This window comes from Helicoverpa zea, chromosome 11, assembly GCF_022581195.2.
Source record: "Helicoverpa zea isolate HzStark_Cry1AcR chromosome 11, ilHelZeax1.1, whole genome shotgun sequence".
Lineage (NCBI taxonomy): Eukaryota > Metazoa > Arthropoda > Insecta > Lepidoptera > Noctuidae > Helicoverpa > Helicoverpa zea.
In genome coordinates, this window is record NC_061462.1 from 11650622 (window position 1) to 11666245 (window position 15624).

General features: G+C 36.9%; 1 protein-coding gene across 2 annotated transcripts; it reads left to right on the forward strand.

The window, feature by feature from the left end:
• The first annotated feature begins 7466 nt into the window (after positions 1-7466).
• Positions 7467-15317, forward strand: LOC124634605 (organic cation/carnitine transporter 7-like). Of its 2 annotated transcripts, none has more exons than XM_047170247.1 (11): positions 7467-7664; positions 9619-9780; positions 10308-10470; positions 10825-10946; positions 11215-11459; positions 11757-11947; positions 12327-12456; positions 12785-12919; positions 13225-13370; positions 13847-13974; positions 14204-15317. In XM_047170247.1, the coding sequence occupies exons 1-11, from the start codon at positions 7601-7603 to the stop codon at positions 14290-14292; spliced, it is 1575 nt and encodes a 524-aa protein (XP_047026203.1). In that variant the 5' UTR covers positions 7467-7600; the 3' UTR covers positions 14293-15317. The 2 variants fall into 2 exon arrangements, with proteins under 2 accessions (XP_047026203.1, XP_047026204.1); XM_047170248.1 differs by having other exon boundaries at positions 11796-11947.
• Positions 15318-15624: the final 307 nt, after the last annotated feature.

Consider the following 15624-nt stretch of genomic DNA (forward strand, 5'->3'; position numbering starts at 1 on the left):
TAAGTGAATCAGTCAGTGAGTGTATAGTAAAAATAGCGATTTTCTGACGTCAATATCTCAAGACCTACAATAGGTATATTAATGAAATTTTGTATTTTAGATAAGTGAGGGGGTCTCAACAGATACTAGAAATTTGATATGCGTAAATAAAATAGATTTTGAGTTACAGCCGTTACAGGGGGGTCGAATTTGGCCCGAAATGGTTCGTGTAATATAACCCACGGCCGGTGTGTCGCTTTTTTTGCTCGAACTTGGCGGACACACTGCCGTGTGTCTAGATACCGCGTTCGTCACGCGGACTGCAATGCGAATAACTCGTGCTCATTTATATACCATTGCGATTACATCATCATCTACGCCTTATTATGACGTCACAATATACTATTTACTATACTGGGTACGTTTACATAAAGATATCCTACCAGTTTACTCAACTGACAGTTTACCGTTAGGGTGCGTCCACATCTGGCGAATGCGCCGCGAATGCGCAGCACGCGAGCCGATCGCGAGCTGTCCGCGAGCTGCGCGCGTGCAGTCACTGCAATAGTTCGGTGCGCCTCTTTAGCGCAACTCACGCAAGGCTCGTATAGAGCGCGCGAGCGGCGCGCGATCTGCGCGCAATCAGTTCTCGCCCTTACAGTTCCGTATATTGGCTCAGTACTATTGAAGATGGCAGACGTCGCGCGCCGCCTGCGCGCCGCTCGCGTGCGGCGCTTAGGTCGCGCGCGAGCTGCGCGCGGGCGGCGCAGAAGCGGCGCACGAACAAAAATGCACGCGCGCAGCTCGCGGACAGCTCGCGATCGGCTCGCGTGCTGCGCATTCGCGGCGCATTCGCCAGATGTGGACGCACCCTAAGGTACGAATTAACTGTTGATACACGTATGACTAAATTAAAATAGTGTTCTTATAGAATTGTTGACATTAGTATAGTTTATTTTTGTATTGCATAACTGTTGGGAGGCTGGTTTGATTACTCTGTAAATATGTCTTTCATGTTTGTTTTTCATGAATATGTGGAAAGAAAACTTCAGCCGGCTTTGGTCGTCTTTGCTTTAAATGATTTACCTATAGACATATTATTATCCATTCCACTCATGTTATGGCAAGTTTGATGATTTAAGTCTTCTTCCAATCGGCCATCTTGAAATATGTAGGTAGGTGAGTATGTTGTATATCATCGTTTTACTAAGGAAAAAATGTGTCACTATTTTTGCCGACACACAGTCTCAAAGATATGATAGATGACACATTTCCAGTCTGTAGTCATTTAATCAATGCTGAAATATCCTATTTCGCCTTACCAAATGACGCACAAATTAAATCTGAAAAAAACTATAAGTAGTACAAAATATGGTATACAGAATTCCACCATTTAACTATAACGAAATTGGTCCCTTGTGACGATTTGAAAATGGTTGAGTTGAGTTCGTTCACCGCAAGTATACAAAGGTTTACAAAAGATCTTATTTCTGAGCCATCGTAGAGAAGTATGATGGGAGAAAAAGACATTCTTCGCCAACCCTATATAATGGACTGAGGGTAAACTGAATCCAGGGTAAAGGATTTCGATGATAGTCAGCAGCAGTATTTTTGCTCTGGGGAAGCCTTTGTTCAGCAATAGAGTTCTTTCAGTTGTGACGAGATATCACAAAATCTTATTCTATCATCAATTGTTTTAGATGCTAATTATTCTCGGAACTCATTATCAGTATGAATAATAGTTAATAATTATAATTAAAGTCACCGAGATTTATCTGTGTTTATTTTTCAGTTACACTACAGTCAGATGCTGTGAAAATACGAGTTTATATAGTGTGGAAAGTTCCCCTTTATATTATAACGTTTTACGCCATAATTTAATAACTTGTAGTTTTGGTGGAAATACGATTTTTCTGTGTCTGTCTCGTCCCGTGATGTTTTTGGAGTTGAACGAATTCCACTATCCTACCGAGTTACATTCATCTTCCGAGCCTTTTCCCAACTATGTTGGGGTCGGCTACCAGCCGAATGCAGCTGAGTACCAGTGCTTTACAAGGAGCGACTGCCTATCTGACCTTCTCAACCCATTTACCCGGGAAACCCAATACCTCTTGGTTAGGCCTGTTGGGCAACATTATAAACGCCAACGTTTGTGTGTATGGATGTTTGTTCCTCTTTCGTACAAAAAGTAGGTACTGGCTTTTTATAAAATATTGCATTTATTAAGCTCAGATCAAATAAATTATTAAGCTTATAAGTCTTGTGTGAAAACCAAATAACATATTGTACATTCTTGTACATACATTTATCTATGTGCGGGAAGCAGTTCTCTTTGGACGCAGATGAAACCACGGACAGAGCTTAATGAACTTAGATGTTAATGAGAAGGGTAAAATATTTGAATATGTCAGTATGTAGTACTTACTTATGTTAATTTGTTTCTTAGCAAAACAAACTGATTAGATTAACGAATGTCCTTCGATTGCGTTTGTTTGAAAGGAAGTTATTATACTTAAATAATGTCGCAGGAAATGACATAAAAATTACAATTACACGGCTTGTCACGTGTGGTCATGATAAAATTATGAATGACTGATTAGTATTTATACAGAATGCTGGAAGTTCAATAAACATAAACTTCAGGAGGTTAAGCAAAAGAGGAGGCCAAGCTACGGGTAGTCACGACTGCAGATACAGAAACCTCCTCACAATACGCACCGTATCGAGGAGTACTGCCTTCTGAATTAGTTCCTATCCCAGTCGCTTAGCGAGAGATTCTTGAGATGTTGATCTCAAGAATCAAGCTCTTGATCATTAGATATTTGGATTACTGACTAAACCTACTAATGTTTCTGGTCTGATAGCGTTAAGGGTGAGTTGCACCATCTAACCATAACGATAACAAATAGACAGCTTTGTCCTTGCAGGTTATTGGTCAAATTGCAGAAATTACCTCACATTGCCAGCCGTGACCTTACCGCCCATTGGTCAAATCGGCCATTTGACAACTGAAAACGATTCAGTTATTGTTTTAGGAAAATGGTGCGACTCAACCTAAATCTTCTAACCCAGTAACCTGGCTGTACGTTACAAACGCCTGAACTAAAAGGGTTACTCATATGTTAGATAATCTTGAAATGTAAATCGGTACATGTCGTCTGCTGTCATGTTATTATCGTTCACAATTGTCTGCACTCAACACTTCCGAATATTTGTGACGTAAAATGAGCTGTCATTTAACTTCAAGATTTAGGGCTAGATTCCACCAGTGTGCGACTCTCAAGACTACTTAAAGCAACAACAAATTGCATGCGAACATTAAGTAGTTGAACACCTCAGATCAATGAAATTTGAACACGCTAATAGTAGACTCGCGCCACCGCGTAGGTACCTACATATTTTTTGTTCGTGAATGAATGGATTTATTTGAGGCTGCCCAGGACCAGGATGGTCGGGGTTCATTAGGTTGTGGTTGGTACGTTCAGCAGTGAAAGGCAATTGGCTGATAAGATGAACAATTTGTGAAAACGTGCGTTGGTTGTGTATTAATTTATAATGGTTTTGGTGGAATCTCGCCTTTAGTATCCAAGACTAAGAGGAATAATCTTCTGATAAAAAAAGTACCTATCTATAAAGATATGGGAGGACTGTTTTGATACCTTAGCTATATGTAATAGGTATTGATACAGTTCATTCATATGATTTTTATATGATTCACTAAGAATAGGTAACCGATATTACATAATTTTAACCTTACGATGACTAATAGAGTTATTCTGAGTCGAAGCTAAAGGCATCTTTCAAAACTATTAGGTATAGACATCAGAAACCAGCACCTGAATAAGTGTAACCTAAGTATAGCCTTCCTTGGTTATAAGTAGTGGGTTCCCAAACAACGTTTTTTTTAAGGTTCGTTGGATGACTACACTTTTTCCTACCTAAGGGGTATAGGGTCCCGAGGCTGCGGGATTGTTCGAAAGAGTTACCGCAGCCCTGGTACATAAAAGGCCTACGAAGGAACATCATGGGTTAAAAGTTAAATGGGTTTTAGTCAGTAAGAGTCTGACACTCCCTCCCTCACGCCTCCATAAAAAGGAGATATCGGGTTGCCTGAGTAACTTTAAGTCAGATAGACACTCGCTCCTTGTAAAACTCTGGTGCTCAGCTGCATCTGGTTAGACTAGAAGCCGACCCCAACTTAGTCGGGCAAAGGCTTGAGAAGATGACGGGAGCCACTATTGAAACGGCGCGAAAATATCTAGAGTAGTGTCCTTGTAAAATAAGCTACCTACCTAATTAATTTTGTGTTCTTTAAATAATTGAGATAATGGCAGCGGGTTTTTTGTTTTTCTATAGATAATTAAATGTTATCTAATTAATAAATGCTACGCTTGTAGTAATCGTTAATTGCAATATACACATTTTGATTCACGTGTTTATCTACTTAGTCTATATTTTATCTAAAGTTAAAAAACAGACGAGATATAGATAGATAATGTTCTGGTGGACATGAGGTGATGTTTCTATGATATATGTAGCAGTATATAATGTAATATGGCGGATTTTATCTACCTACTATCGGACAGTGCAACTACTAATGCAATTTTGGTTATAATTTTATACCTAACTTAAGAACGGGCTCACCTATTCAAACTAAATGTTTAGGCTTTGTTCGAACTATTAAGTAGATGGTTTATGTGTAGTCAAGTATAAAACATTTTATAACTTCAACAAAAGGATTGGTGGGGTGACAGCGAGCTTGTAGCTTCGTAACGAGACCAGCCGCACCGCCCGCCGCGAAATAGTCGTGTTTTTGAAACTTCTAGCCGTAATGTAAAATGGCAGATTATACAACTCGACTACAACATACACACACATGACTCAGTCGGTATAATCACTCAGCCAGTTCTTGTATATTATCTTCTTTATCTCCATCAATATGTTTATTTGAAAGTTTTCACATCTCAGTACAAGCAGATAAAGTCATGAGTCAGTTCTCTCAAGTTGGCATAACATTAAGATCAATAAGAACATGTCACGATAAGCTTAACTTGATGATCTCACGGTGAAATTGCTGCCTCATTTTGGGGTCTATTTTATTTTGAACAACTGAAAAACAGGGGTTTTAAATTTTACTTTTTTCAGAAGAAAATTACTTAATTATTGTTCCAAACCTTTGGAAACGCCAACTAGAATCAAACTTAGTTATATTTTTGACGTTCGTAAGTGCTTGTAGAGGCCTAAATAAAAATAATGATTTGACTTTTATTTTGACTTTCCTCAGTTATCTTAAAGTACCATATGAAAACTTCCTACAGGTTTCTGCAGGTACCTAGATATACCTCGAAATACCAACTTCTAGCCAATGAGAGCAATGCAAAAGTTTTGCTTTACAGTGTTTTCAACAGTGGGTTTACTAGAAAATAAAGAATATAACTGCTGCTTTTTTTCAACAATCTCTTAAATACATTGTGCTGTTCAACATATTACAAAAAAATTGTTAACCCTATAATGGGCATTTACCTACTTCAAGGTGTACCCTGATAGAAATGAGGAGTATTTTTTAAAGTAGTGTTCTTAATAAATTATGTTTAAAGGTTCTAGGATAACCTAGGTGTGTAGATAGTACGAGTAAAATGTTAAATACGTGGGACAGCCTCAAAATGGCGGATACCTACACTAAAAAGTGAAAATGCCCGCACGTACAAAGCACGTCGCATATTTACTTCTGTTCGATAATAGATGGCGCTGTACCTTGGGAGTGAAAATCTGAATCGCGCTATGGTTTCGTTACACGACGAGACATAAGTACTGATGTAGACAGTGGACTCTATACTGCTAATAGGTACTTACAAGAATTCGGAAAAAATACAAATAATTTTTGAAATATCGTTTTCATTAGAAACGATATCATAAAATCTGGCAAAAAAGTATGGGCAATGTGGATGATTTGTTTATGGTTCCAAATTCAAATAAATGTTTTTGTTGTTTCTAAATTGGCACTAATGTTCTCCATTTTGGAGTTTGAGAAACATTTGTTATTTATAATAAATGCAGTGCTGTTTTTAGTAACATCATATCTAAAGTTCTTGCGAATTTCATAATAGACAATAACATCAAACAAAAAGTTTGTCTTAAATTTTGCATCGCCAATGGAATTTCGTATTGGGAGTCTCTAAAAAGTTGCAGAAGACTCATGGTGAATCGATTTTATCAAAAACAAGTGCTTATGGGCTGTACAAAGCATTAAAAAGCGGTCGACATGTGATGTAAGACTTGCCTCGATCTGGTAACCCTTCAACCTCTGCAACTTAAGTTTACATTGCAAAACTGAAGGAAATAGTGACTGAATATCCTCATTCGGTTTTGAGAGGGATAGCTGCCGAAAGTTCTGCTTCTCACGAGTAGATCCGTATAATTGTTACTAATTATTGGGATATCGGCTAGTCCGCCAGTAGTTTTGCACCAGGATAATGCGCTCTCGCACAAGGCCATCATTGTAAACGAATTACCAACCAAAATTTTGACCAAACATTCAACAAATACCATTAGACCACCATATTCGACAGATATGGCTGCAGTCGACTTCTTTCTTTTTCTTAATCTCAAATTACTCTTCGTAACACCCGTTTTCAACCTGTAGAAGTCGCGAAACAGTGTTAAAATATTTTTCAAATGATTGGATTATTCGTTGGCGTAATTGTACCTATCGTTTTCGAAGGCGTACTTTTTAGGTGATAAAATTTGGATGAATAATATTTTTTTGTGTATTATTGATCTTTTCCTGGTACTGTAGTTGTATGCTACGCCACATGATTTAGATATTACATCTTCATTTATTTTGCTTTGTGATTCAATGGTACGATAGGTAGGTAATCTTCCCATCGAAAAAGTTAGCTTGCAAAACTCGCACTAGGCACTCAGTTAGTGAATTCATCATTGTTGGTGAAATTATAAATCCCCAGAAGTCGTCGATGTTCAAGCGTTGAGTTAAATGAGTGCCTACTCTCCATCTAAGTAGGCACTTATCTAAACGTAAACAATTTTGATAATATGATTAAGTATAAAATATTGCTAAAATCCAATCAATTACTTATCAATTGAATCATTATTTTAAGCAGTAGTTTATTTGTTTGATATGTAATTTTCCTTATCTTATTGCACTTTTATTTAAGTCAGCCAACTTAGTATATTTTTTGCTCGACAAAGGTTTGTCCCAAGGTTCGCCACTTTGCTCAATCTTCATCAACCCGCATCCACTGCTTCCCGGCGACCTTTCCTGATGACAGACATTAAAAGATTGTCCAAAATGTAAATTCGGAGCACAAAAACTAATAGTATTAAAGAAGCATTTTCCCCAATAGGTGGGAATGACGATGAATTGTTTACAGGGCATGAATCATATCATATCAATAAACCAATGCATAAGATAAGCAGAATCAAAAGTATCAACAGATTGACTACGTTGAATATAAAACACGGTTGAGGCTATAAACGAGTCAGTCATCTGCAGATTATAGTGAGATAAAGTCAGAAATATTGTGACGATAGCAAAAGAAAAAATCTTTCAAATAATAAAGACGTTGTTTTAGTAGCTTTGTGAGTGAAAAGTTATATTAAAATGGCAGAGAAAGGGACTTATATTACTACCAGGGTACCTTATGAAGAAGCTTTGGATAGGGCAGGTGAGAAAAAGGGGTCCAGAAAAATTCTGGACGGTGATGGGTTAAGAAAAACTATGATTTGGCAAAAATTAGCCTGTATGGTGGTTTTGTAACAATAATAATGTTTATTATGTCATTATTAAATAGGTTTTAATAGGTATAAATAGAAAAAATCTTTATAATAATAACCATATGTTATTTTCATTAATTGTAATAAGTTAAACATCAATCATCAATATTATATTTATTATCAAAATAATTACATAGTTGACCTATTTGATTAAATAATAAAGTACATAGTTATTTTTGTCTTCATGAATTGTATAGAATTTTTATGGAATGTCATGCGAGTCAAATGTTTTTAGCGGTCTAAACAAAGACAAGTTCAATTAACGGTTTCACAACAATAGCTAATTAAAAAATGAATTATAGCGCCTTCAGTTCCAGAAATAGAGTTATCATACTGGTGGATTTGTCACGCTTATCAAAACAGAGCAAATTCCTCGCTCAGTTTTACCAAAATGATATTTTTGCAACGGTGCTTATTAATATCGTGTCTTTGTGATTAACACCTGGGGCCCGATTCTCCTAACTTAAACGACATACGATTCACATTCGACTGCGATCCATTCCGTGGATCGCAGTCCGCTATTTTTTCTTTGAAATAAACGTTTTTATCCTTTTCTGTCATTCAATAATGAATCATTTTGTCTGCAAATGATTTACGATTGCAATATGATTGTAGAGCAAACTACCGTATAGACCAAATTCACCAAAATAGCAGATCAATCGCAAACCAATCGAATGTCGTTGGAATACGATTGGTCTTATATTAGGAGCAGAATGCCCGATATGGTTACTGCTATTGCGATCATATTGCGATTCGATTTCTATTCAATTTTGACATTATTAACTTAGGAGAATCGGGCCCCTGTACAGTTTGTGTACGAATCAACGTGATGTCACTCAAAAAACCGAGCGGAAAATCCAGTTATATAATTATGTGAGAACGCTGTAACAAACAGACAAAAAAAACAAAAATCAAATATTCGGACCTACATTCCTATTCTTTTTATGCTCTTGAGACATACCTACTTCTAACGAAAACATACGATGTGTCATCAGTATTATCTCCAAGAAACTACTTAAAACCATGAGGACTATCTATCTAAAGAACCTTGAACATTTACGATATGTACTTACTACCGTATCTTTGGCGACTGGCAAAATATCTATACCTCTATACTTATACTTAGTTCATCATCTCTCGAGCCTTTTCCCAATTATGTTGGGGTCGGCGACCAGTTTCACCAGATGCAGCTGGGTACCAGTGTTTTACAAGGAGCGACTGCCTACCTGAACTGCTCAAACCAGTTATCCCCCTTGTTAAAACTGGTGACAGGCTTACTGGCTTCTGACTACCTGTAACGACTGCCAAGGACGTTAAAGGACAACTATATATACTTGGGTATAGATAAAATAGTGCTTCAAATAACTTCGCAGCTATGAAGTTACCTACTGACATCACGTTGGTTAAAATGTGAGAACAAAACAATACGCATGACTGAATCTAAAGTAACGTTAAATGGCTTTAGAATGGCGAAGTAATTTGATGATAACCGTATATCGTATCCGTAGAAGTACCACGAGCAAGCAGATAAGCAGATAAAAAAGGTAGTCGACCGAGTCAAAAGCTTTATTCAAATCATAAAGGAAACAATGCATCTGTCGTCATGGATAGTCAGAAAGTCTGACAGTCAGTCTTGCTAAAGGTTAACGTTAATCAGATAAGTAGTGAAAAGGTCACGAAAACACTAGTACATAGCTGCATCTGGTTAGACTGGAAGACGACCCTAACAAAGTAGAGAAAAGGCTATATAGATGATACTAGGAAATATTAGGAAAGATATACATAGAAGAAGATGTTACAAACTATATTCCCTCTGAACTGAACAATAATTTTATCTCCTTACAGGATTCAGCCGCTACAATATCTGGATATTCGCGATATGTGCCAGCATCACCTTCACCACGACCTTCGAGGTCAACTCAGGTCCTTATATTGCGACAGGCAGTGCCTGTGAGTTGAACACCACTGTGAAGCAACAAGGATTGTTTGAAAGCATACCTACATTAGGTAAGTTATGGTGAAAATCTGCAGATAATGGCTATATTATTTTTTCTTTGATTGTTATTGGTTAAGGGTAGTGGGCAAAGGTAACACCCTCTAATATTTGATTGATACAAACAGTAGGGAATGGGCTGATATAACGATGAATAAACAGTAATGAACTGCTACAGTTTTTACCGCAAACTTGATGGCCGCTCGATACTAATTTCGGAGTAAAAAAACGTGCATTAAGCCACATGCACGTTTTTGTTTGTTACCGTTACCGTTTTCGATATATATATACCACCCGCTGATTCAGTAAAATAGTTTCTTATTCGCGAAAAAGTTGTTCAAAAACGAACTAAATAGGCGCTTTATCAAAGCAGCAGACTACCAAATCCCTATCTTATTTGTTTGCTTGAACAAACACATAATCTCATGATCATGGTCAATTTGAAAAAATCTTTTATTGTTAGAGATATAGATAAGATAACCATATCCATAAGACAACCCGAGTATCGAGGAAGCTACAAAAAACTGTTTTAACATTACAGGTGTCTTCATGACCATGCACCTCTGGGGCTACCTGGCTGACACGAGGGGCCGTCAAAGGATGCTGACGATAAATTTGTTTATGAGCTTCATCACTGGAATAGTAGCTACCTTCTCAACCCACTGGATTGTGCTGTTAGTCTTAAAATGCATAGCATCAGCTGTGTAAGTATACTCAGTTAAACAGATATTTTGTGTTTGTGAGCGGTTGGAGAAATGATTTGGCGAACTTTTAGGGAGGCCTTTGTCCTGCAGTGAACGGTTTTTGGCTGGAACAACAGTGACCAGGAACCTATTGCACTGTATGGATTACCACCACAAATTGATTCAAGACTGGGATTGCCACCACAAAAGCTACAGTATACTAAATATAAATCTACATAATCTATAATAATATATAGAAGAAGAATTTTACATTAGACACACAGAATCAAATAGAAAAAAGACTGTTTGACAAGATATACCGATGATATTTTCCAAAAGACCAATTAATAAACTGATGATATGTTATCCTTCCAGGGTAGGAGCAGCTATGATGACGTCGCTGACCCTGTTGAGCGAGTGCACGCCGACCAAACACAGGAGTACTCTCGTTATACTGACGTATTCTGCTTACTTAGTGGCCTGTGGACTCATGGCAGGTATGCTAATTACACCCATATTATTAAAAGTATTAAAAAACATTCTATGCTCGTCATTCTTCCTCACATAAACTACAGAAAGGATTGAGATGAAACTGTGCAGTTATATGTATAGCTTATTTCTTCAATATAAATACGGATAGGGGAAGCTACGTCACGTTACTACTTATTTTTGACTAACTATACAAATTCTTGACCCATATATACCCTCAGTAGAAAGACTTTCTTCTTTTTGTACATGTACTGATTTATTTTCTTTCTCTTTCAGCTATAGCAAAAGTAATCCTGCCACTGGAGTTCTCCTTCTACGTGCCAATTCTGGGCATCTACTTCAACTCCTGGCGACTCCTGAATCTCATATTTGCTGTACCATCTGCCATCAGTGCAGTTCTGTGCATGCAGACCTATGAGAGTCCCAAGTATCTTCTCTGTGCTGGAAGGGATGAAGACGCACTGGATGTTTTAAAGAAAATCTATACAATGAATAATAGGAATGACGCTGATTACTACAAGGTTAGTAGAGTTGTACAACTAAAATTGAAAGGATTTGTAATCTGATTCTGTAAAAATAAAAGAAATGAATATAGTTTGTCTGCAATTACTGAAGCAGCGACAAAGCTTTGACTTTTTTGGATTTGGATTTTAAGGATTTGCAATGCATCTTTTCTAAGTTTGTATGTACTTTGTATGTCTTGGACACCAATGACTGTGTGTTCGCTGTCATTGAACATCCTTGGCAGTCCTTACGGGTAGTCAGAAGCCATTCAGTCTGGCACCAGTCTAACCAAGGGGTATTCTCTTTTTTTCTAGGTTATAGGCTTACTGAGCAATCGCGTTCCTCATTTTCAGGTGGAATCCTTAGAACTAGAAGAAGTGCAAATTGACCAATCAAACAAAGGATTCTTCAAGTCTGTTATAGAGAGAACGTTACCGATGGTGAAGGTACCAGTGAGGAGATACTTCCACGTGCTCTCCGGGCTTTACACCGTAACTTATGCTACGTAAGTATTTTGAGTTGCAAGGAGTAATATCATAAGTTTGTTAATAAGCTAGTTATTTACGAGCAAGTTTTTGCATACTGTAATACACCTTGTGCACTTCCCCTCAAAATGCTGACACCTTGATTTTGAGATTCTACTATGTTTGGGCCGAACTATAATAACTGATATAAAAACGGCATTTAAGTTTCATCAAAGATGGGGAGTCCGAACTAGTATATTAAAAACCCTAACACACTTGCAAACCCTAAAATATCTTTGTCCGTTAAAATTCTTCTTTTAACTTTGCTAGATTTTTACCCATAATTCGAGTACTGAGTCCAACTAGAGTTGACGAGATGATGTCATAATTTAAAACTAATGATATTTTATATTTTTTTAGCATGGCTGCCTTCTTCGCCACGACGCCTTTCATACTAGACGCCATTGTGAAGTCAGCTGGAAGCGAGAAGCGTCTCAGCATCTGTGATATGATCAGAAGCTCTATTAATAATACTTCTGTTCTTCAGAAGGTAAGATTTATAAACTATTGTCAAAAGCAATACCTATATTTAAACTCATAATCAAAGTCACTTATTGCCTAAGTAGATTTATTACTTGATGACTTCATGCAATGGTAAATTCGATCAGATTAGTACTATTAATAACACTCAAATCAAAATGTCTATTACCCAGCAACACATCAAGGACATCTCCAATCTTGCTTAATTGGATTAAGATTTGATGTTTTTGTGCAACAAAATCATTTAGCGCCATTCTTTTATTTCCTCATCTCTTTTCAATTTTCTCCGTCACTGTCCTGAAGCCTTTACCCTTATGGTCATTTGTTATTACTTTCAGAGTGAAGACTGTCCGCTGGACACAGGCGCTTTGATTCCCGTATTTGGGATCACCATGATTTTAGCTATCTACAACGTCGTCATGGGTATCATGACATACCGTATCAGTAGAAAGACTCTCTTCATTGGGATGCAGGTAAGCGTCTATTACTTACATTGTTTTACTTTTCTAAAATTTCGATTCGATGAAATTAAATATTAGGGATTTTCGAAATGTCAAAGGATTCGTAAACCGATTTCTCCTTCGTATTCAGATATCATGATCATTCAGAAATTACTACGATGTTAGTTTAATAGAAATATACATATTAGTCACCTACGTTTTTACATGACAAAGGCACTGGAAAAGGCTGGGAAAATGAGATTAGCCAAGCGGAGTCTGTAATAGGTACCTTTGGAGAAATCAAACCCAGGGCTAAAACCATAATTATCTTGTTACAGTTGGTAGCCGGATTAGCAGGACTGCTGATCAACACCAGCTACCTTTGGGTCCTCAGCTCCATCCTGTTCACAGTCTTCATATCTGCCATAGTCAACATCAGTTTCCTGAACTCTTACAGTGTGGAGGTCTTTCCGACTTATTACAAGTAAGTACTTTGTTTTTGTAGGAACTACCTTTCGTTTTTGAATTTCACGGTATTTCCTGTGAGAACTACTACGCGCTCTCGGATAAAAAGTAGCATTATTTTCTGTCCTTTATAACTGACTGATACGTATAATCACTGCTATGTAGTAATTACTGCTAAGTTTCATCAAATTCGGCCAGATTTTGGGTGAAAGAGGAATACTTATCCATTATACATACGTAATACTTATTCTAATTCCAAAGGGTATTGGATTGCCCGGGTAAGTGGGTTGAGGAGGTCAGATAGGCAGTCGCTTCTTGTAAAGCACTGGTACTCAGCTGAATCCGGTTAGACTGGAAGCCGACCTCTACATAGTTGGGAAAAAGGCTCGGAGGATGATGAAATACATACGCAAAAGCTTTCCCGTTCATAATGTTAATAGTACTGAATGGATGGTTTTGTACTGCCTTTGCTTATGTTGTTATTTTCGTTTCCAGAGCATCAGCAGTATGTCTGCTTCCATTAGGAGGTCGAGGCAATGCTTCGATGGCCATCAAACTCATCGCTCGACTATTGAACAATAACTGCGAACTTGCTTTCTACATTTTTGGAGGAATCGCTTTTGGTAAGTAGAAGTTAAGAAAAATATTAATACAGCTCAGAAACGTGTTTGTTTCAAAAGAGATCACTAACATATTGAAATCATTTTAATTTGTTTTCATAAAATGTTAAAATGGAGTAAAGTTGCTTTTTTACACCTATTGTCTCATAATATTGCGCAAAAAAAGTCGAAGCCTAGAAAAATAACTTAATGTAGTTTTCGTTTTATTTAATAATTTTGTATTTATTTCCAGCCGGTGGGTTCTTAGCATTCCTGTTACCTTCGGAGCAGACGATGAGGGAACATAGACAGAAATTAAAACCAGTAGCTTCTCAAGAATAATCCACATCAAATAATACCTGAAGAAACTTTTTTTTTAACACAATGGTCGTGAATGGGATAAGGCTAGGCAGATGATTAGATGGGTCGTCTACATATTTTAAGTGGCTTAGTCGAAGCCACGTGGATCGATCGATCATGATGATAAGCATCGTTTGGCGGTGACCATCTTGTCATGACCAGTTCTTCCGTGTTTCGGAAGGCACGATAAATTGATGGGTTCTGGCTGTCATTTGAACATATTTTGTAGTCGTTACGGGTAGTCAGAAGCCGGAAAGTCTGACAACCAGTCTTACCAAGAGGTATCAGGTTGGCCGGGTAACTGTATTGAGGAAGTCAGTACACAGTCACTCCATGTAAAACACTGGTACTCAGCAGTATCCGGTTAGACTGGAACTGAAACATAGTTGGGAAAAGGCTAGACAGATGGTGATAATGGTCTTGTACATACATATTTTACTTATTTACTCATATTGAGTTCCTTTGTACATACAAAAGAATGAATTTTAACGAATTTCCTAAATCTGGTTTCCATAATTCCGAAATGTCAATATCCCAAAGGTTTAATTAATGTTCTGAAAACCACTTTAAAATTCAGTTTTATTTTTTATATTTTCATTTAGGTTTTATTTACATTTATTTTACATTAATGACGAAACCGTAGCGAATATGAAAAAAAAACACATTTATGACCTTCCGTAAAATCGAGATTTAGAAGAACCAATTTTCTAATTTTCTAAATCTCAATAAACATTATGAAGTTCGGAATTTTGAAAATCAGGACAACGGTTAGCGGATTTTTAGGGTTCTTCCGTTGAACGTGTAAAACGGTATGAGATTCTAAACAAGACTGGCCATTTATATTGTTTCTTGTAAAAATATAAGAACCATTTTGTAAATAGATAATATTTAAGTAAATAGTGATTTTAGTTAAGTAAATAAGAATTTAGTCAATAAGTTTTGTGATAACAAAGGTTGATGAAATAGTTTATGTATAATGTGACGTTAAAATAAAATTATTTTGTTTATTTTCTGTTTTATTTTTATCGAGTTTCCATGCGTCAGATTATAGGTATAAAAAAGATCATTACTTCTGTATCCTCAATATCCTGGAAGTTAGTTCTGAGTCGCCATTGAGTTTGACGAGAACTACATAATATCGATTACTAAAAAATCTTCAATCAAATCCCACACTGTTTCATAATCAAATGAAATACTAAAATCTAAGTGGGCGGAAAAATAAAAAATAGTTAATAATTAGACACTTAATAAATACACTAAGTATTGTGTTTTAATTACTATGCATAAACCATTGAAACATTCAGAAACCGTCTT

Excerpts from the sequence above, each read along its gene's own strand:
- LOC124634605 (XM_047170247.1), top strand. The coding sequence starts at position 7,601 with ATGGCAGAGAAAGGGACTTATATTACTACCAGGGTACCTTATGAAGAA. Across the intron at positions 11,948-12,326 it reads TACACCGTAACTTATGCTAC|CATGGCTGCCTTCTTCGCCA; the intron begins GTAAGTATTTTG and ends ATATTTTTTTAG. Across the intron at positions 12,457-12,784 it reads ATACTTCTGTTCTTCAGAAG|AGTGAAGACTGTCCGCTGGA; the intron begins GTAAGATTTATA and ends TATTACTTTCAG.